At 38.1% G+C, this 23,148-nt stretch overlaps 1 protein-coding gene and 1 pseudogene across 1 annotated transcript in view; both read left to right on the top strand.

Annotated features, from left to right (window-relative positions):
* The window catches only part of LOC139980454 (uncharacterized), a 44,647-nt gene that overhangs the window by 13,483 nt on the left and 8,016 nt on the right, over positions 1-23,148 (top strand). Inside the window, exons 6-26 of the mRNA XM_071992051.1 lie at positions 1,206-1,348; positions 2,292-2,324; positions 3,602-3,890; positions 4,337-4,479; positions 5,873-5,905; positions 7,191-7,479; positions 7,931-8,073; positions 8,842-9,151; positions 10,001-10,137; positions 12,445-12,480; positions 13,010-13,338; positions 14,233-14,388; positions 15,280-15,451; positions 15,956-16,147; positions 17,937-18,142; positions 18,750-18,930; positions 19,346-19,674; positions 20,222-20,377; positions 21,529-21,667; positions 21,793-21,978; positions 22,358-22,567. Coding sequence (XP_071848152.1) covers positions 1,206-1,348; positions 2,292-2,324; positions 3,602-3,890; positions 4,337-4,479; positions 5,873-5,905; positions 7,191-7,479; positions 7,931-8,073; positions 8,842-9,151; positions 10,001-10,137; positions 12,445-12,480; positions 13,010-13,338; positions 14,233-14,388; positions 15,280-15,451; positions 15,956-16,147; positions 17,937-18,142; positions 18,750-18,930; positions 19,346-19,674; positions 20,222-20,377; positions 21,529-21,667; positions 21,793-21,978; positions 22,358-22,567 — 3,812 coding nt within the window. The remainder of the gene's footprint in view (positions 1-1,205; positions 1,349-2,291; positions 2,325-3,601; positions 3,891-4,336; positions 4,480-5,872; positions 5,906-7,190; positions 7,480-7,930; positions 8,074-8,841; positions 9,152-10,000; positions 10,138-12,444; positions 12,481-13,009; positions 13,339-14,232; positions 14,389-15,279; positions 15,452-15,955; positions 16,148-17,936; positions 18,143-18,749; positions 18,931-19,345; positions 19,675-20,221; positions 20,378-21,528; positions 21,668-21,792; positions 21,979-22,357; positions 22,568-23,148) is intronic.
* On the top strand, positions 11,653-11,729 carry LOC139981711 (U2 spliceosomal RNA; annotated as a pseudogene).

Here is a 23,148-nt window from a genome sequence, read left to right as displayed (position 1 = left end):
TGAATACTAAGCCAGCAATCGTACGTGATACGCACTTCCTATAAATAATTATTACACTGCTATAACGATATTTGTTTTTAGGGCACTGCACATCTGGCTATCTTGCAAAATATGAAAGTTTATATTGTCCATCAGTTAAGTTCGTCAAATGTATTAAAGTCCAGACATTGGACAATAGAAAAGAATTATACTACTGGAAATTTTTTTAAAGAGCGCTATATTTTTGTCTTTCTGATATAATATGTAAAAGAACCTGTAAAAGAATTCAAACAGGAAACAAAATCTGCTGATAATATGGTATCATATGAAAATGATGAAACTGGCAAAACATTGCACCAGATCGCAAATAAGGACCTTCAATTGTTCAAACATATCTCAAAGGGGAGGGGGACACCTCCTCCCCTTAGACCCCTCCTCCATATCGATCGCAAAATGTGCTCCCCCCTTTCAAATTCCTGGCTACGTCACTGTATACGATTGTACGTACTTACACTCATACACAAGAGATGTACAGACATTATGATAATAATCATGAGTGACAACATGCTATACGGTCACAGGTCACAGAAATGACCACGAAGAGTCATTTACCTCATGCAGCATGTGTTGGATGAAGTTTTAGCCACCGCCGCCAATGATGATTTGTAAAAATAATCTTACGAATTATTTTCTATTTATATCAACACAAAACAACTATGCCACCAAATATTGGGGGGATATTAGATACTATGTCCCCCACCTAAAATATTGGGGGGACATGTCCCCGTCCCCCCCCCCCCCCATGATCGCCGCCCATGGTCATAGCGGTGTGAGATCAGATAGACGTATCAAGATCTATAGATGCCATACCTGCAGATCTTATGGAATGGCCGCTTCGATTTTCAAAATATACCAATTTCGAATAGCGATCTTAACTTCCTGTTCACTCTATGATACAGATTGAATATATCAATGTCTTTAGGAGGTCGGGGGGGGGGGTTAGGATGGGAGGGGGATGGGTGGCTAGCAATAAATAGACAGCCAATGGCGTAGATTCGTTAACGTTCTGATCTAAATGGTATGAATGATAACGAAAAGCCTGGTGATGTTGTAGGTCAGAAAGTAGACTGCAGCTTATTTGGTTATCTTTATTCCTTTATAGATACTTGATATATATTATATTTTTACCACCTGGGAAATTTGTTTTGGTTTTTCATGGAATTCAGTTTGGATATGGATGCAAGTCTGGCAGACTACACGTATCTGTGTCTTAAAATGGAGAAAGATCCCTCCGCCAACCCAGACTTTGAGTTTGTTTACGGCCCAGACGATGAGGTGACATTGTGTCGAGAAATTGACTTTGCCGGTGGTGAGTCGGAATGATTTGAAATAGTGGCACAAACTTTCACGGAGAGGGTTAGAGGAAAGCAGGTGGTAGGATGATAAGGAAACTCTTGGCATCGGACATATTTTATGAAATTGATTGCTACATATGACTATTTGATGAAAATGTCGGGACTTCCCCTTTATGTTTTCTGTATTCTGTTTCTGACGAGAGAATTGGTATTTTAGATAAGACTTTTAACAGCCCTAGACACAGTAGGTATCTCAAGAACACATGTAGAGTTTATAACGGTGCGATTTTATTTAAAAAGCTGAGGACTACACACTGATTCAAAACATACGAATACAAATTTAATGTCATATATCAATAAACGGAAGCCTAGTTTGGACTTGGAAAAGGGAATCGAATTTATTGAATCTTGTGGAACATATTATATATATATATATATATATATATATATATATATATATATATATATATATATATATATATATATATATATATATATATATATATATATATATATATATATATATGTATATGTATATATATATATATATATATTTATATATATATATATATATATATATATTTATATATATATATATATATATTTATATATATATATATATATATATATATATATATATATATATATATATATATATATATATATATATATATATATTTATATATATATATATATATATATATATATATATATATATTTATATATAATTGAGATCGTATTGAGTTGGAAAATCCAGAACAGTGACAACATTCCACCTCCACCGGGAATCGAAAACGGGCCTCCCGCTTTCTATATATGTATATATTTAATTATTGTTTGTTTGTTTGTTTGTTAACTAACCCTCAGATTCTTGATGATATAGTTGCTCTTCCTTCGGTATTTGTTAACATTTTTCAGCTAGCTGTTAAAGTAATCAAATCACTTTGTTCTTTTCAGTTCCTCAAATTGAATATCCAGAAGAACTCCAAGGTATGTATAGTATACAGCAGTGGTTTCTTTAAAAAACGACATTAAAGCTGTATTTTGTTAAATTTCACATGTTCGGACAATACATATCTGTTAAATTAAACCTGGGAAGTCTACTCTAAGCCATCACACATGCAAGAGGAAGGGTGCATAGTGCACATAACCTCATAGAAAAACTTGCATGCACACCATGACGCTGTTCACAAGCTGGCTTTAGTTGGAATTGGATTTAATGCATGGAAAAGTGATGTCTAATTCAACGACTGTGCCAAATCACATTACTGTAAGACAAAGACCGAGATTAAAACTAATAAAGGAAGAATTGACGAAGGAGACTCACCGGTCTCAAGACACCAAGACCACCCAAGTTAAGTTCTACTAACACTTGTAATGATATTCTATAGTACTAATAATAACACATTTAAGGATTAGACGTATATACACATTCGACACTGTTTAGGTATTTCTGTTTTAAATGTCACGTAGGTTTCAGGCAAATAATATGAGCTTTCAATTATGCCATACGTGCATAAGTTTATAATATATACTGTCAATATCAAAACCGTTGTTTTTACTGAGGCATTTGCTTTTGCTACCCCAAAGTCTGACAAATTAGAAGAAAGAACCTCGTGGAAGTTATGAACCATACTGAGAACTTGTATTTATAAAATCAAGCACAACTCTGAATAGGCAGCAGAAGAACAAGTTATATCAGCTAATCCAGGGGTTCCCTTACTGGGTTGCATGAACCCCCAGGGGGTGTGTGAGTCCATCCCAGGGGGTTCGTGAGACGTTTCTGAAAGTCAAAAGTACCTTTTGTTGAACTAAAATCTGATATATCATATCATTTAGTAATGTACAACAGTCGAACCTATCGACAAACTGTTTTCGCCTTCCATACGCATATGTTGCCATAGTAGTACCGTACATGTGATAATAACTGAATTATGAAACAGACACAGGCCGCATGACTTTGGTGAAGTTGGTGTACGCATGACAGTACGTCGTGAAGATACAGAGCTGATCTGATCTTGAAGTTTTCAAATAAATATTTGTTCATCTCTTGTTTTTTTTTCCATTACAATATTACCCTATGTTCTTGATCTTTAACGAAGCACTGTTATGCGTATTAAAGTATAATAATGACTCAGATAGTGTCTCGGAAAGTTGGGGGTACGTGGACAACTCTGACATCCACAGTGGGGTTCGTGGGGGGGGGGATAAAGTAAGTGAAACCCTGAGCTTATCCATGGTGCTACTGTCTTACAATACTTCTGAAGCTCGAAGTCAGGCCATATTTGACGGTTACGAAATCCAGTTTGAATATGCCGCTGTCCCTGGAAGAAGAACTGTCACATCTGTCGCTTCCAAATTGACTGCTTCTGGAACTGCCCCATCAAGGATCTCGGCCAGCCCCGACTCTCGTTTGTGGAAGGCGACCCTATACGCTAGCAACGACGCTGAAGGGACCAGTCAGCTGGAAGTATTTCCAAGTGTAATGATCAGTCAAGACCAAGCAGCACAGGATTTTACACCTGGTGGATTGCTCCAGTTTTCTATTCCTGTTGAGTGAGTCCCCTTAAAAATTTAATACATAGCATCAGCTTTATAGTTCCTAAACCGATGGGGACGTTTTGAGGAGTACGGCGGAAGATTTTGCAATGGCTTTGTGGAGTTAGAGAAGTATGTGATTCAAACAGGACGGAGAGGGTATGCAATGACATATTTCTGTAGCCTATAATGTATGTGATACACCATTATGTATCATAATATATCAGATGGTATCTTGATATGTTTAGCATGATTTCTAGTTCTTCTCTTCACAAGGAGGAGGACTGGAAGAGCTGATCAAAACCGTATCATTTCTTGCCCTGTCAGTGTCAGTCATAAGAAATGGTAAGACCAAACTAAATTGGTAATCCACACTTTTAAGACAACTGCGGAATGATGTTAAGATGTTCACATTGCAACAATCTAATGCCCCCCCCCCCCCCTCCTTTTGACTTGAATTTCAGTTTGGATATGGATGCAACTCTGGCAGACTACACGTATCTGTGTCTTCAAATGGAGAAAGATCCCGCAGCCAACCCAGACTTTGAGTTTGTTTACGGCCCAGACGATGAGGTGACATTGTGTCGAGAAATTGACTTTGCCGGTGGTGAGTCGGTATGATTTGAAACAGTGGCACAAACGTTCACGGGGATGGTTAGAGGAAAGCAAGTGGTAGGATGATAAGAAAACTCTTGGCATCGGACATATTCAATGAAATTGATTGCTACATATTGATGAAAATGTCGGGACATCCCCTTTATGTTTTCTGTATTCTGTTTTTGACGAGAGAATTGGTTTTTTAGATAAGACTTTTAACAGTCCTAAACACAGGTATCTCACGAACACATGTAGTGTTGAAAAGGTGGCATTTTATTTAACCGCCTTCTCATATCGTCAAAGCTGAGGACTACACACTGATTCAAAACATACAAATAAAAATTTAAGGTCATATATCAATAAACAGAAGCCTGGTTTGGACTTGAAAAGGGAATGATCGAATTTTATTAAATCTTGTGGAACATTCATTATAGCAACTCGAAGGGTTCGAAGTTGTGTAATATTTCAAACCATGCTGTGTAAACATAGTTTGTGTTCTCTGGGACACAAAATTCTGCTATAGATTGTGGCGGTGGCGGTCGATTCAGAGGATCCAGGTATTGACTTCATTTTGTGGATTTTGGGGAGCATATAGAAGCAACCGGGTGATGGAGCTTTGGATATGATATGTTCGATGGTTTGGCGGAGCCGTTCAGGAAAGGTTGAGATTATGCGGTTAAGTTCGTTGTGATGGTTTACTGTTGGGTCTGAGTTGAGTTGCAGGTAGTACGTGTCGTTGCATAGTTGCCTTTGTGCCTCCGATGTGTAGTCGTCGCAATCTTGTATGACAATGGCTCCTCCCTTGTCAGCTGGTTTCACCACAATGCCGATATTGTTCTTCACGGTTTGGAGTGCCATGTGCTGCGATTTGTTGAGGTTAGGACGAGATTGTATCTTCCTTTCGGAGATGGAACATAGGAATTTGTCGAGATGTGACCTAACCGAGTTGATATAGAGGTCAATGTAGCGGTTATATATATATATATATATATATATATATATATATATATATATATATATATATATATATATATATATATATATATATATAATATATATATATATATATATATATATATATATATATATATATATATATATATATATAAATATATATATATAATTGAGTTCGTATTGAGTTGGAAAATCCAGAACAGTGACAAAATACCAGCCTCCACCGGGATTCGAACCCGGGCCTCCCGCTTTATATATATATATATATATATATATATATATATATATATATATACATATATATATATGTATATATATGTATATATTTATTTACTGTTTGTTTGTTAAGTAATCCTCAGATTCTTGATGATATAGTTGCTCTTCCTTCGGTATTTGTTAACATTTTTCAGCTAGCTGTTAAAGTAATCAAATCACTTTGTTCTTTTCAGTTCCTCAAATTGAATATCCAGAAGAACTCCAAGGTATGTATAGTATACAGCAGTGGTTTCTTTAAAAACGACATTAAAGCTGTATTTTGTTAAATTTCACATGTTGAGACAATACATATCTGTTAAATTAAACCTGAGATGTATACTCTAAGCCATCACACGTGCAAAAGGAAGGTTGCATAGTGCCCATAATCCTCATAGAAAAACTTGCATGCACACCATGACGCTGTTCACAAGCTGGTGTTAGATGGAATTGGATTCAAAGCATTGAAAAGTGATGTCTAAAACAACGACTGTGACAAATCACATAACTTTAAGACAAAGACCGAGATTAAAACTAATAAAGGAAGAATTGACGAAGGAGACTCACCGGTCTCAAGACACCAAGACCAATGACCACCCAAGTTAAGTTCTACTAACACTTGTAATGATATTCTATAGTACTAATAATAACACATTTAAGGATTAGACGTATATACACATTCGACACTGTTTAGGTATTTCTGCTTAAATGTCACGTAGGTTTCAGGCAAATAATATGAGCTTTCAATTATGCCATACGTGCATAAGTTTATAATATATACTGTCAATATCAAAACCGTTGTTTTTACTGAGGCATTTGCGTTTGCTACCCCAAAGTCTGATAAATTAGAAGAAAGAACCTCGTGGAAGTTATGAACCATACTGAGATTTTGTATTTATAAAATCAGGCACAACTCTGAATAGGCAGCAGAAGAACAAGTTATATCAGCTAATCCAGGAGTTCCCTTACTGGGGTGCATGAACCCCCGGTTGGTGTGTGAGTCCATCCCAGGGGGTTTGTGAGACGTTTCTGAAAGTCAAAAAGTACCTTTTGTTGAACTAAAATTTGATATATCATATCATTTAGTAATGTACAACAGTCGAACCTATCGGCAAACTGTTTTCGCCTTCCATACGCATATGTTGCCATAGTAGTACCGTACATGTGATAATAACTGAATTATGAAACGGACACAGGCCGCATGACTTTGGTGAAGTTGGTGTACGCATGACAGTACGTCGTGAAGATACAGAGCTGATCTGATCTTGAAGTTTCCAAATAAATATTTGTTCATCTCTTGTTTTTTTTTTCATTACAATATTACACTATATGTTCTTGATCTTTAACGAAGCACTGTTATGCGCATTAAAGTATATTAATGACTCAGATAGTGTCTCGGAAAGTTGGGGGTACGTGGACAACTCTGACATCCACAGTGGGGTTCGTGGGGGGTGGATAAAGTAAGTGAAACCCTGAGCTTATCCATGGTGCTACTGTCTTACAATACTTCTGAAGCTCGAAGTCAGGCCATATTTGACCGTTACGAAATCCAGTTTGAATATGCCGCTGTCCCTGGAAGAAGAACTGTCACATCTGTCGCTTCCAAATTGACTGCTTCTGGAACTGCCCCATCAAGAATCTCGGCCAGCCCCGACTCTCGTTTGTGGAAGGCGACTTTATACGCTAGCAACGACGCTGAAGGGACCAGTCAGCTGGAAGTATTTCCAAGTGTAATGATCAGTCAAGACCAAGCAGCACAGGATTTTACACCTGGTGGATTGCTCCAGTTTTCTATTCCTGTTGAGTGAGTCCCCTTAAAAATTTAATACATAGCATCAGCTTTATAATTCCTAAACCGATGGGGACGTTTTGAGGAGTACGGCGGAAGATTTTGCAATGGCTTTGTGGAGTTAGAGAAGTATGTAATTCAAACAGGACGGGGAGGGTATGCAATGACATATTTCTGTAGCCTATAATGTATGTGATACACCATTATGTATCATAATATTTCAGATGGTATCTTGATAAGTTTAGCATGATTTCTAGTTCTTCTCTTCACAAGGAGGAGGACTGGAAGAGCTCATCAAAACCTTATCATTTTTTGCCCTGTCAGTGTCAGTCATAAGAAATGGTAAGACCAAACTAAATTGGTAATCCACACCTTGAAGACCACTGGGGAATGATGTTTTGATGTTCACAAAGTTGTAACAATCTAATGCCCCCCACCCCCACCCTCCTTTTGACTTGAATTTCAGTTTGGATATGGATGCAAATCTGGCAGACTACACGTATTTGTGTCTTAAGATGGAGAAAGATCCCGCCGCCAACCCAGACTTTGAGTTTGTTTACGGCCCAGACGATGAGGTGACATTGTGTCGAGAAATTGACTTTGCCGGTGGTGAGTCGGTATGATTTGAAATAGTGGCACAAACGTTCACGGAGAGGGTTAGAGGAATCTAGGTGGTAGGATGATAAAGAAACTCTTGGCATCGGACATATTCAATGAAATTGATTGCTACATATTGATGAAAATGTCGGGACTTCCCCTTTATGTTTTCTGTATTCTGTTTTTGACGAGAGAATTGGTATTTTAGATAAGACTTTTAACAGTCCTAAACACAGGTATCTCACGAACACATGTAGTGTTGAAAAGGTGGGATTTTATTTAACCGCCTTCTCATCTGGTCAAAGCTGAGGACTACACACTGATTCAAAGCATACAAATACAAATTTAAGGTCATATATCAATAAACAAAACATACAAATACAAATTTTGAAAAAAAAGAAAAAGAAAAGGGAATGATCGAATTTATTGAATCTTGTGGAACATTCATTATTGCAACTCGAAGGGTTTGAAGTTGCGTGATATATCAAACCATGCTGTGTACAAATAGTTTGTGTCCTCTGGGACACAAAATTCTGATGTAGATTGTTCTTAATCGAACGCCAGCTTATTTCTTCTTCTTCTCTTGATCTGACGAATGATATATTTGTTGTGTAGTTTGTCAACTGATATGGAATCTTTTCAGATAATATAATCCCTTGGTTAAGTATATTCAAATCCTTGAATATGTTCAAACCATTCTTATTAGTTTCTTTGTTCACATTAATCGTCCATATGTTTGCTCTCTCTGTAATGTTCTCTGGCTCCGTTTCTTCTCGGCAGTTCCACAAACTCCAGTTTTAGATCCCTTAGAAAGGAGACGACAGGTGGAGATAACCGACGTAAGTGTCAACACTACCTTCATGCAGCTTGATAAATCTAGCGCCTCTGTGCTTTCCACGGTTTATTACAACATGCACTTTGGCGGTAGTACGGATGTCATCGAAGGGGAAGATGTATGGATGATCAGATTCTTCGTCAGTGAAACTGACGACGGAAGAGGGGAGAAAAAGCTGATCAGTACTACATTGCAGGGTTCTGCAGCAGCAACACTTACCCCTGATACAGACAAAACTTTCAAAGCTTTCGTAAGGTAAATGTAGGAAAAGATCAATAAGTTATCATTTGAAAAGATATTCAGGTGGAACATTTAGATGAAAAGATGACAGACAAACATATTCTAAGCATACTTGGACGGTGTCGTTAGTACCTAATACCTATATTATTTTTAATAAAAGAAGAGATCGTGCTATAATTCGGTTCAAAATTGTAATCCATATTTACATGATATGATATTGTTTTTTATGTGTGCTTCATTTCTACAAAGAAGTGACAACATAAAAGACTACATAATATTAAGTATTATGGAACTGTTTTGCAAAGATTCACTTTTTAAATATTTGACGTTAACAGGTGTAGTATTCTCTACTTTTAATTAATAGCACTTACTTTCCAAATTAAGGAAAATCTATCTGTACTGCTGCTACTAGAGAGGACAATGGGTAGGGTATGGCTACGGGTGTAAAGTTGGTCTTCATTTAGACTCCGATCAGCACCCCCCCCCCCCCCTCTAGCATATCTAAACAAAACCTGGTGTATCGTGGCTTGGCGACGTGCACGGCGTTACTGTATGTAGTCGCTTTAAGACATCACGCACCTGTGTTGGAGCTGTTCAAGACTGGGATATAACAACATGCGTTACCAATTTAAGACCAAAGTAGCCCAATAAAGACATAGCTAGAACATGTCGTAATTGATATTTATACTTGCATCAAATAGATCTTTCATCAGAAGTACTATTGATGTGTCATGGGTTGACAGTGTTAATTGTCAACTTTTAATCGGGTGTTGTCTTTCAATTTCTGATGATATATGTAACAATCCCTGGCCACCAAACCCAAAACAACAATTACACCTTCTTTGTTTTCTTTGTTTTCATTAGTTTTGAATATACTGGCTTAGGACCTGGCACTGATTATCCATATGCATGCGTTATTTTCGCCAAACACCCAACAACGGATGTTGATATCACATTTTCGGGGCATCCCACGGCTACAGAATGTGTCGAACTCCCTGAGAGTAAGTATAACTGTCATTCCAGCAAATTTCAACCGTCACTAAGCGTACGTGCCCTGTATTTAATTTAGAGCAGGAATCAGGGTTAAACCCACTAAGTTAAACCATCGCTCTTAAATCACACATACTTTGTATCTCACTGACAGAAAATGTGCAAAATATTTGCAAAATATGTTCAATTGAGGCATTATATAGCACATTAACACACTGTTAAGTCAGAATACTATCCAGCATATCCCTATTAATGTCGACATATTGTACACCTTTAGAAGAAAACACTGCTGTCAGTCCAGGTTGCATTTCTATAACAATTTTAGTATTTGTGAAATGACACTTTAAACGTGTTATTTCAGTGGCTGAATTACTTAGTCTATAATACAAACACCATCTACACCGGTTCATCAGATGCAACAAACAAGTCCGTAGGAAACATTTTTGTTTTGGTCGGCTTCATGGAAACTAGCTGCTAATGCATTACAAATATTGTCAATTGGTTTCGAATGTCCCCAACGGGGCTTCCTTGTTCATATGAAGTTAATTGAATACAGTGTTTACATTGTTCGAGTGATCTCAACCAGGGAATCAAGTTAAACGTTGGGACTCCACTAAGCAGCCAGTCTCATAGTCAATTGATCCTTACAGGACTGGGTAATTCAGAAATTTAACATATTTGAAAGTTGTATATCTTGAAAACCAGAATAGTGATAGAAACATGTTTAGCACTCTACGTTTCCTCCATCTCGGACTGTACGACAAGTCAATATTATAAATCTATTGCTGAACATTATCATTTAACAGCTGTGCACCAGTCTCTTTTAAGAGCAAGCATGGTGCGTTGTCATGAAGAGGCGATATATGTGTGTTCCATGGGACTAGGTTACGAATTAACAACAGGTTCAATCTGCATATTATACAGCAGTGACCCTCACCAGCCCAGCCCACCCACCCATGGACATGTCCTCCAACCCCCAAATCTATTGTCAATCGGGAGGTTTTCAAAATCGAAGAATATTTTTTAGCACAATTTGGGTTTAGACCTAATTATATACCTACTTTTTAGTCTAAGTATGCCTCAAAATGCACCATTTCACCGCTAAACGTCGGAGTAAAGTCCCCCCCCCCCCCAGGAAAACCTACATGGAGGAAGTCGTATTCAACAGCCACACCACTCATTCATAAAATCTATGATCCGCCCTACGGAGAGTCCATGAGAACCCTGATCCCTTGAAAATAAAGTACTGTAAAAGTGTAAAAGATTCTTTCTCTTTTATTATGCAAATCCATTGCAAAATAAGTGTTCAGTGGCATGCGCTTACCTGGCCATTATGATCAAGCAATCGTGTGTTCCTTAGTCATGCTATGCATTCTCTTTAACTCGTACAAAGGCAGGGAGTTGTTATCTTTTAAAGTTATTTTCCTATAAAGGTCTTGAGTTAATATAGACCTTATGTACCTCCACTTCTCGTCCTCTGGGCTAAGATGCTGTGTTACAGTAGTATATGTATCCTTTCTCTGTGAATCGCTTCTCGGCCATTTGGCTAAGATCATGTGTAGTATCTGTTCCCTTTCGAGGGGAATGGTGATACACACCCGACGATGATCACACAGTCACAGTCCCGATGCAAGGGGACTGGGGTTAGAAGCGGATCAGTCGTTCAGTAGTTTGGTTTTCGTGTCCAAGTTCTTTCCTGGGCGACTTTTTCTTAAAAAGTATCCTTTCTCTGTGAATCGTTAAACACACCTGACGATGATCAGACAGCCACAGTATCGATGCAAGGGGACTCCGGGGATTGAGGAAGGGATCAATCGTTTGGTTATTTGGTTATCGTGTCTAGGTTCTTAAACAGTACCTTCGTTTGTTATTATAGCCGGACCACACATTGCCTTTTGCGTCACAATGAAAACATAAGGACGTTAATATAAGTCTACGAAAACTACATACTAAGAGGCGTTTCTATTTGTTCTATATGTTTGTGCTATAACGGTAGATTAGAAGCCATATACGGAGGTTACAGTAATATATTTCGCGCTTACAATTTTAGATTGGCATGCAATTGGTGCAGAAATTTGGAAATTTATGATCATGCTTCAGATTAAGCAAAAATCACAGTAGACTATTAAGAAAACTAATCTGTTGAGAAGATTTTCTCTTCTTTTGTTTCGTATGTGTCGTATCATCGACTTCAGTGATTTTTTTAAAATAAATGATTAGAGATACTGCTTCTTTATGATATGAGATTTGACAGTATTTGTCTGTTTGTAAGAATTAAGGCAGGTGTAACATTGTCCTTCTTGTCATGCCCTATACAGTTATTGTTGAGTCCCAGCAGCTAAAACTTCCTGAAGGTAAGTAGTTATGTCTATCTTATTTATCTAGTGGGGTGTGTTTTTTCGACTTCTGAATAGGCTCTATGCTCTACTGAAGTGTAGTGACGTACTACCGGGGGGGGGGCGGCGGTCCGACCCGGGTACTAGCTAGGGGGATGGGGGGTACAATGTCACATATAATCTGTTCAAAACTTAGCCAAAGATAGCACTATTTTGCATCTAAGGCACCTTACGTAAACAAAATTGTCTTCTTAGACCCCTCCCTCAGGATAGTATATGATCCCTGCACGGGGTCACAAAGGAAACATCCGCCCCTGCTACCAAATATTCTAGGTACGCCACTGTTTAAGTCATCCAGTTTCAGAGTTTCAACAGTTGTCATTACAATGCTAAACTAACAGTAATATGACTAAATTATAATGTTTCATTTGTGAATTTTATTGGGATGAAATATTTGTGACGGCAACGTGAATTTGGTGAGAATGCAACCTCAACATAAGCCACCAGGAAATATTTATGTATGTATGTATTCTTTTAATTATCGCAGTATACCAGACCTGTCGCCTTTGGGGTGACCCTCATCAGATCACTTTCGATACCTATGGATACACCCACCAAGGGGACGCAGAGTATATCGCTGTAACTACTTGCTTTAACGAAGACGAAAGCGTCCCTAACTTCGAGATTGTTGTAGATAACTTCCGTAAGAAGCCCTCCATACCTGTTACTTACATCCGAGAGCATAGATTATATTATAACAATGTGGTTTACGCTTTGACGCATCCCGACGATGTGTCAGTGGATGGTGAGCGAGTTACTCTACCCTATATCGATGCAGAAAATGGAATCAAAATACATTATGCGGCACCTCACAAGGCAAGTATATACCAAACACCATTACATTATCAAAGTGAACAACGGTTAGTATTTGTTTTATACAACATATTATATTAAGATGGGTAAAATGCACTCATGCAACAGATTGTTTTGAACAGACAGGTTTCTCTGCTCTCTTACCATTGTAAAAAAAAGTGCTACCAAAGAAGTATAATCCATGGTTCTCTTTCATAGAGTGGATAGAGCGGATTTTGCATGCAATCGACGAGCAATTGACCAATCAAATGACCAGAATACAATTAGGTGTTGTATAAACAAGTATAGCTAACAAGAATAAAAAACAAACATGAACTGGTAAATCAAATTCTTAGTTCGTAATGTTGACTTGATGGAAACGAAGGTTAGTTAGAATTTTCCTGATGGAATTTAAATGGCGTTCATCAAGTAGGGACTAGGGTCTACCCTTCAACCACCTCGATTTTCAGTCGGGATGTTTTTATTTTCTTCAAAATTGAATAGTATTCATTAACAACCCTTGCATTAAACATAGACTTAATTTATATGTCTCACCATTTGACGTCTAAACTTGAAAATTTCTTCCTAGAGAACACCCTAAATCCCCCCCCCCCCCTCCTCCCCTATATCCTCATGGAAGTCGCATTGAACGGAACCACACCCCTCTTTCGTCAAATTTTCATCCGCCAATAGCTCTTCCATAAATAAAGGTTCATGCCCCTAAAAAAAATCCGTAAAATTGGAATTTCTCCATTCCAGCTACCAATGTTTGAAATCCTACTTACTTCATTTTACAAACGTCGCTTGATATTGGAATCACAGTTTAAGTAATTTGCAGGCATACATGTTTCGTCCAATTTGCAGTGTATGAGTAATATATTAGGTCCTTAAATTGCCGTTTGTCTTTAAAACACATAGATTTTGACAACGGATTTTGGTTTAACGATCCGTTTCGACAACATGCACAACAGTGACATAACATTACCCGAGCGATTCATGAATAAAGTCTGTGGTCTATGCGGAAACTATGATGGAGTGCGCTCAAACGAATGTCATTATAGGAATGGGACATTGGTGAGTATAAAACATTATGCCATTTTTCAAGATTTGTAAAGTATAAACATATGAGCTATCGCGAGGGCCTGGGGAGTGGGTTTTCAGGGGGGAGGGTGGGGATTTCATTATCGATTTAAAATACAACATACGTACATGCAAACACTCCCCCCCCCCCTCTCACACACACAGATATATATATATTTATATATATATTATATATAATATATATCATATATTTTTATCTTCTGCTGACAAATATGTGTATCTATTTGAGTTTGGTAAATAGTCGCACATATTATTATGAAATCAGATGTATAATAAATGGTATTAATCCTACACAGAAGGCACAAATTTACCCAAAAACAAAACGCAGTCAGAATCCTTGAATATTTGAGATTTTAAATATTTTTCTTGAAATACATACCCATAAAAAATGGTGCAGCTTGGGGAAATGCATGCAATAAATATTAATTGTAAATTCGATTGACAGAATTATTACAATATCAATTATCTACGCTAAGTGTCTACAGGACCCGCCGACTATACAACTGTGGAATGTACTTAATTAAACAATGAGTGGATTTTGAATCGGGCGGCTGCATTCCAAATGCTGCTGCATATTCTAAACACACAATTAATTTACACCAAACGCACTGCTTAAAATACTTCAACGTTGGGTTCTTATTGTAATCAAGATATTGGTTTTGTCTTTCTCACAACCACTACCATATATATTTGAAAGAAATATATGAAAGGTATATGTAACTGCCGTTGCCGAAAAATAGCATTAATGTACTGAATTATTTTCAATGCCTAATTAACACGTCTATACGTCACCAATGAACTTAATTATATACTGGTTCATTACATCTTTAATGCTGCTTTGTGATTGTAACTTGAATTCTACAGATGAACCAACACAACGAGGACTGTAAGCTGATACACGCAGATGAGTGGATCTTTGACACACCAGATACACCTTATCCAACGGACTTTCAACCTGCCCTTCGACAGTGTGATGAAGGATCTCCATATCTAGATATGGCTATGGAACACTGCAGTATTCTAACTGATTCTGCTGGTAAATCAGTTTTTGTATGTTCCATGTTATGTACCTATACCGTTAACACCAACACATATAGGACCCATGCAGACCAGGCCTATACAGGCAAAATATGAAAAGTACAATTCTAATGTTTGGTCGATCTTTTGCAAATGATTTAATGCTGGTAAATCAGGTTTTGTATGTTTCATGCAATGTATACATATACCGTTAACACCAACACATACCGTATAAGACCCAGACCAGGCCTACAGGCAAATCTGAAAAGTACAATTCGATATGTTTGGTCGATCTTTTGCAACTTGTTGGTATATGTAAACAAAAACAAATGTGATTGTTGAGGTATACCTGCACATAACGCATAGCAATGCATCTATATAGTCTGTCAAGCTCCTGTACAGCGATCATTTATATGTATTCCAACCACTTCATGAATATTCAATTATAATGTAAAGATACATCAATTTTACTTTCCATTTCCTTTCCTTTACATAAATTATGTTTCGATTTGCTTTCATGCAGGACCCCTGGCTGACTGCCATGCTTATGTCGACCCTGATATTTACTTTAACACGTGTAAATTTGATGTGTGTCAGCTTCTTCCTGAGGTCTTCTTCCTCTGTGGTAGTGTTGAGACATATATTTATGCTTGCGGCAGGGAATCTAACTGGCAAGCTGGGGTTGGCGATTGGAGAGAGGTCGCCACATCATGTGGTAAGTTCCGAGTTGGATGACATTATAATGTTAAAGTTGATTTTGTTCTGCCTCGGACCTATATATAGCGCATTCACACAGTCTTGTACCTTTAAAGGGCATGTAGTCTCCCGCAAAAAGAAACGCCTACTGCCGGTAATCTGACCTAGTTTCGAATGAGGTGTAACAGCAGTGTTGGACACCACCATCGATCCCAGAAAATACACACACAGCTTGCTACCGTCGGTAATTAGACACTAGTGTACAGTCAGTACATACAGCTGCGGTCAATACCCACAGTACATCACAGTGTACAAACGGTGCAGCGATGGACATCTCAGGTCCAGCTAAAGATGACAAGGTATCACGTTTCATTACTGTCTGCAATTTGTAGCGACAAGAGAAAACTCACAAGCAACGGAAAGTTAGCTTTTTAAAGATGGCGGCACGCTGTTTGGGGCGAGTCTTCAATGCCTTTATTGGCCGACGGTATACCTTGAAAGAACGTAACATTCGTTTCGAGGAAGTGATCACAAACTTATACCTTTGCCACTGATTCGGTCGATCATTTTACTATTTAAATTTTACGCAAGATCATTTTTATAGTTTAATCGTTGTCAGGTGTTTACATGCAGTTGTTCAATATCAACGGGATATTTCGGTGTCTTAACGATGTAACATTTATCTATGGGAGAAAAAAATATTCCACACTGTTCGTCGAAGCACGCAACTCAAAAAGCTTGTTCGAAACTCGAGATATGGTTTACTGAATTAACAAACTTATCTGTCTAAATCTTCATATCACCAGGAGGTGTGTCTTATTCATCACTATAGCTTATTAAAAATATTGCATTTGATATGAATGCGTATGTTTATTACGTGAAAACTGTTGTTCTTTATGCTTAACTTTAAGTGAGATCCCTTTTACTCCAAATAAACACACATATATATATATATATATATATATATATATATATATATATATATATATATATATATATATATATATATATATATATATATATAGGTGATATATACATATCGGCCTAAATCCAATTACATCTTATACAAGTGTGACAACTCCCATATTGAGGGATCGCTTCTCGCCCTTTTGGCTAAGATCATGTGTAGTATCTGTTCTCTTTCGAGGGGAATGGTGATGCACACCCGACGATGATCACACATACAGTCATAGTCCCGATGCAAGGGAACTGGGGTTGAGAGCGGATCTGTCGTTCGGTAGTTTGGTTTTCGTGTCCAGGTTCTTTCCTGGGCGACTCTTTCTAAAAAAGTATATTGAGGGATCTCTTCTCGGTCTTTTGGCTAAGATCTGTTTAGCATTATGTTTCCCTTGTAGTGGAATCGTGCTAAACACCTGATGATACTCACACAGTCAATTTCGGTACAGGGGGAACGGGGTTAATTGAGAGCGGATCAGTCGGTTCGTTGATTTGATTTGTCGTGCCCCAAGTTCTTTCTTGGGTAACTTTTCCTGAAAAGAGTGTGGAAGGATTGTATAATTGCGATAGTTTGTGTTTAGTGTCCATGTTCTTTCCTGGGTCACTTTTCATAAAAAAAAAAACCATTCGCAATGAAACTTTTAAGAGTAAATGAGTTAAAGCAGAAATCTAGATACCATCACAAGAAATCATAAAATGCAAAATTCATATTTTTGTGATGCAAAATATTATCCGGATGTGTTTTTGCAGATGATACCCTGCAGCTTCTGTTAAGCAATCAGTCACTGGGAATGTCTCTTGAAAAGGTGAACAACCATGAGCACAATTGCTTTATTTCCCTTTGTACACAGAACCACCTTGCAAAGGTAACATGACCTTTGACCCCCGTGGTCCACCCTGTCCACCCAGTTGTGCTGATCCAGAGGGCTCTTCTGCGTCTTGTAATCTCCCTACATTGGAGATGTGCTTTTGTCCTGAAGGTACTCTATTAAATGGCATTGAGTGTGTCCCTGAGGAGGAATGTGGATGTAAAATGGCCAGTGGTAGATACCTCTCGGTAAGTCTTGACATCATTTCTTTATCTTTTAGTGTTTAAAGCTGCACGATGAGTTTAACCTTTGTTAAGGCGTTAATGCCAATTAATTGTGTCTGGTATAGCTTCTGAATATAAACTGTAATTTTACCACAAGAGGACCCCTTTAATCATGCCCGTCATTAATCTGTCGGCCTCAAAGCCTTTGGACACTGCCTTTAGTATATGGACACAGTAGTAATCAGATGCTTGTGTTAATGATACGATTAATGAGTTGACAGGTGGATGCTATCATACCTTTTGCGTTTTGTTTGTAGTAATAACTATGAGCTACTCATATTTTTCATTTCTAGTTAATGAAAGGAAGACTATATAAGCTTTTTGGTAAACTAAAAGACTTGTATGTGAAACAATGCAACCGGACCTGGTGGAGGAATGGGTGGTGATGGTGTGTATATGTCTCCCCCCCCCCCCCTTGCCCATCCTCCGCCCGTCATTTTAAGTGAAGATCTGTAGAAGTACTCCCCCGTTAGATCTTTGAGGGGTTCTTTTTTCAGAATTTGTGCCAATTCAAAATGTACACATGAAGGATTGTCTTATTAATTGCATTGCCTGCATTCCTGACATACAGATTGGTGAAGAGTTTATGAAACGAGATTGCAGTGAATATTGCACCTGTGAAGGAAACGGAGACCTGCAATGCCACGAGTTATCTTGTGCTTTTAACGCTCAATGCGCTGTCAAAGGTGGTGTTAGGAACTGCTACTGTGATGATGGGTTCATGGGTAACGGTCGAGAAGAATGTAGCGTAGGTGAGTTGACCAGTGACACGAGGCATCTTCAGATGGTTATACGAGGGTTTGTGGACAATAGGCAATTAACATATTTATGTGTGATTACATGGTTAGATGTCTATCGCCAAGGGGAGAGAAGGGTGAAGCAATGAATATATCCCTTTACACCATTCTTTATTGACAAATTGAGCAATTCATTTAGGTGAAACACTTAACTTTTCATGAAAGGTAAAAGTTTCAAGACATGGGTACGAACACCCACACCCATTGAAACCACAGGCTCATCCCCAATTTGAGACGATCATATTTAAATCTGACATTCAAATGAATCATAAACAGAAGTAAAATACTATTCTACGTTTTATTTATAGTGGAAAGTATGACGTTCATTTAATATGCACTTGTATTCCCTTTGCTCTCGATCATATCACAGCTGGCAAAGTTTGTCACATATACGGAGATCCCCATTTCCACACTTTTGACGAGGACTTCTACTCATTCCAAGGGGATTGCACTTATGTAGCTGTGGAGACGTGCAAGGATCCACCCGAAGGGAGTCCACCGTTTACACTATTAATTCATAACGATGCCTTGATACCCGAGGAGAGGTTCACTTACCTCACCATGGTCCGATTACACTTCGCTGGAAATACTTACAAGTTGAAGTACACAGGGGAAATCCTCGTCAACGATTATAACTTTGCACAGTCTCTTCCATATTCGAATGATCATATTGAGATCACTAAAAGTGGCAAATACATCGTAAGCACTCATATATACTAATAGGATGATTTTAGGCAAGTTTGTGGTCGCGGATCTTGTTCATATTTAACAGAAACGGCAGTCCAGTTGTTAGTGTACTTCACTAGCTATACCAGGTTTGAAGGTATTCAGTTTTAAAAGTATATGACAACTGTAAACGATAGAATTCTCCTTGGCGGCTAACATTTATAGTGCACTGTAAACATGGGTTTTCAAAGCCTTACTAACCTTAACCTTGTCCGTAATGGGCAACATTAACATAACAGTACATTTTTTGGTTTGGCCCTTACAGAACATAATGTGAAAATAATTACGATTTCATGTCTTTGATTTTTAAGGTCTATTTGTGAATTATTTGCTCTAACAAATATCGGGGCTATTGAACCCGCCACACAAAAAGCGGCGTTGTTGAGGCTCTGCCAAATGTCAAGTAAGAATTGAGTTTCGAATTATGCAGTATATTGAGGTCATTGTTGTCCATGTTCTAATAACCTATCGCTTTATGTCTTATTTGTAATACTTTCTTCTTCTGATTTGACCTCGGTAGACATTGGTAACCTCCTTTGGACTAATTATTACCTACGACGGTGAAAATGACGCAGAGATAAGTCTCCCGCCAAATTACTTTGGCAAAGTTTGCGGTCTCTGTGGTAACGCAGACGGAAACAACACCAACGACAAGCAAATGCGAGATGGAACTTTGGTAAACATTTAATCTGTAAATCCGAAATGTAGCCTATTACTTAGCAACTTGAAACGGTAACAACGTTTCCTTGGTATCTTGGACTTTGATGTGTTTTGTTTAGTCCTTTGACAGTCACAAATATGATATGAGCAGTGACGGCTCGGACTGAGGGGGAAAATTGCCCCCCCCCCTCCCAGATTTCCTCTCCTCAAAAGTTCCTCCGAACAGAATTGCTAATATAAGTTACCCAAAATATATCGAACTATAGACTAATCGTTTATATCAGAAACAGCTTCCAATGCAATGCTTTAATGTGCAAAATTGTCAAATGATAGCACAACTTTGCGTCTAAGGCTCTTTAGTGAGGAGAGGAACCCCTCCCCCATATCAGTGTTATATTTTTGGCCCAAGAAAAATATGCCTTGCCCCTAGTTCCCCCTCACCCCACCAACCCCCACCCCCTTGAGGTTGCCTTGCCTGGTGCCGCCACTAGATACTCAGTTTTGTGGCATTAAAAAAAATAGAAAAGGCAAACATCATTATATATCCATAATACTAACTATAAACTAACTATAATGAACAAGATCCCAAACAGTTATAAAAACAAATCCGATTTCATTTAGGAGATGAAAAGTAAACCTGATCTCGTCAAAATATGACATCATCGAGCAACAAGTGTGCTTCAATTTTGTTTATGTTTTTTGTTCTCTTATTTATTGTTTACAATTTTAATTTTCTCTAATGTAGATATTAGCTTTTGACAATGCTTAATCTAAAATATTGAAGCTGGCTATATATATATATATATATATATATATATATATATATATATATGAACTAATAATGGCATTGTCTATAGAGTCAAAACAGTTAGCATTCCTAAAAACCTTTAAAAAAAACTAAAAACAGGGGGAAAGAAAAGTAAATGTTTTCAGGACTATGACATCACAGATTACAAAATGACAGCTCTCAGACACAACTTTTGGAACGGAAAAAAAGTTTACTAAGGGGATTTGTATTTCACAACTATACGTCACATAAACTGGCCCTTGGGGTTTGTGTCCCCTTGGACAAGAAAAAGGAATATTAAACAGAGGGGAAAGCGTTATTACCATTCGAATTGACTAATACATATTTCTTCATGTATTTGCTTATCATTTCTTGGACAGGCCAAAAAACTAGACTTTGCGAATTCTTGGGGAGTGGGTGATTGCCCAACAATTGACAAGCCTGTGCAGACTTGCGAACCTGACACCAAGGAGTACAATACCGCTGTAGATATATGCTCGGAACTAGCCAACACAGAGGGTACGTATATATAATTATGAGCATTTACATATGTATTAACATAATTAAAATAACATAAAACAATTACAATGCTCCAATGTCTTTATGCATACCTTTGTTTTGTTTTTTTCCCCTTTGCTATATAGGATCTTTCGCTTATTGCCATGCATACAAGAGTCCATTTAGCTTCATATCATCATGCATCTTTGATCTTTGTGGAACACTGCCCTCAACTGATCTATTCTGTTCCAGTGCTGTGCAGTATCTGAAAACCTGTGCCGAAAAAGGAGGCATATTCGATGCAGACTGGGAAAGCAAAGTCAAATACTGCGGTGAGTCTTAATAATTTATGTTGGGTGCAGACCTTGGCCGTCAGATAATTGATGTTGTGAATTAATCTACTCACGTGATAATGAAATCGGCTGTCCTATTCTCATAGACGGTTTTACCCCATATTGCCAGGAAGCATAGGCCCAGATTTTCAAGTCCGAAGTAATTGTATGATTCCATTTTTCAACACTATTATAGAAGCATGCTAAAACTTCCAGGTTGGTATAAGCCTATTGGGTTGATGGAGTATATATGTATACCCCTCTCTCTCTCTCTCTTTCTTGTTAGCAGCAAAATTAATATAGGCTGTGGTTAAGGAATTTGTTTTTAAATGTTGAATATAAAATAATATATTTCTAATTTTCACCTATACTTTTCAAGGTGATGCTGTCTGTACTGATGGTTACACTAATTACAAACAGTCTTGCTATAAGTTTGTACCAGATCGTGTGACTTATAAAGCTGCCAGGGACACCTGTGAGGCGGAAGGAGCACATTTGGTGACGATCAGCTCAAGAGCGGAAAATATGTTTGTCTCTGATCTCGGGGAGAGTGAGAGGTTGTGGCTCGGAGCTACCAGAAACTCTTCGGGTAAATTAGATAATTACCATCACAACTAGATACTTCAAGGTTCTCTTTTTTTTAAACAAAATTCACCCCCAAAAGAGAGCATGATCAATAAAACCAAACAAGTTCAAGGGCGTAGGAACCGGGGGGCTGGGGGCGCCAGCCCCCCAGTGAAAAATATGGAGGGGCGGAAGTATCATTCCGCCCCCCCACCCCCGCTTCGCAAGTCAGAAGACCCCTTTTTCATTTCCAAATGAGAAAAAATCTCATTTGGAGCACCAAATTGCATCTAAGGCCAGGTGAAAATGCAAAATTATTTAAAAAATGGAGTGGGTGTTGAAGTGTGCTACATTGCACCAAATTGCATCTGAGGCCACCTGGAAATGCCAAAAAATTCCAAAGGGGAGGGGGACTTATACCCCTCCCCCAGGCCGGCCATCAGTCTTCAGACCTCCCCCCCCCACTCAAAAGTACCTTCCTACGCCACCGAACAAGTTAATCCACCCTGAACCCCATTCCCTGTACTCCGAGACTGTAACCGTACTGAAGAGGACGATGTTATGTCAATTGAGTATCACTAGTCCTTTGAATGTGACGTATACTAC

Source organism: Apostichopus japonicus, chromosome 15 (assembly GCF_037975245.1).
Source record: "Apostichopus japonicus isolate 1M-3 chromosome 15, ASM3797524v1, whole genome shotgun sequence".
NCBI lineage: Eukaryota > Metazoa > Echinodermata > Holothuroidea > Aspidochirotida > Stichopodidae > Apostichopus > Apostichopus japonicus.
Note: the sequence above shows the minus strand (reverse complement) of the source record. Positions and strands in the feature narration are given on the sequence as shown.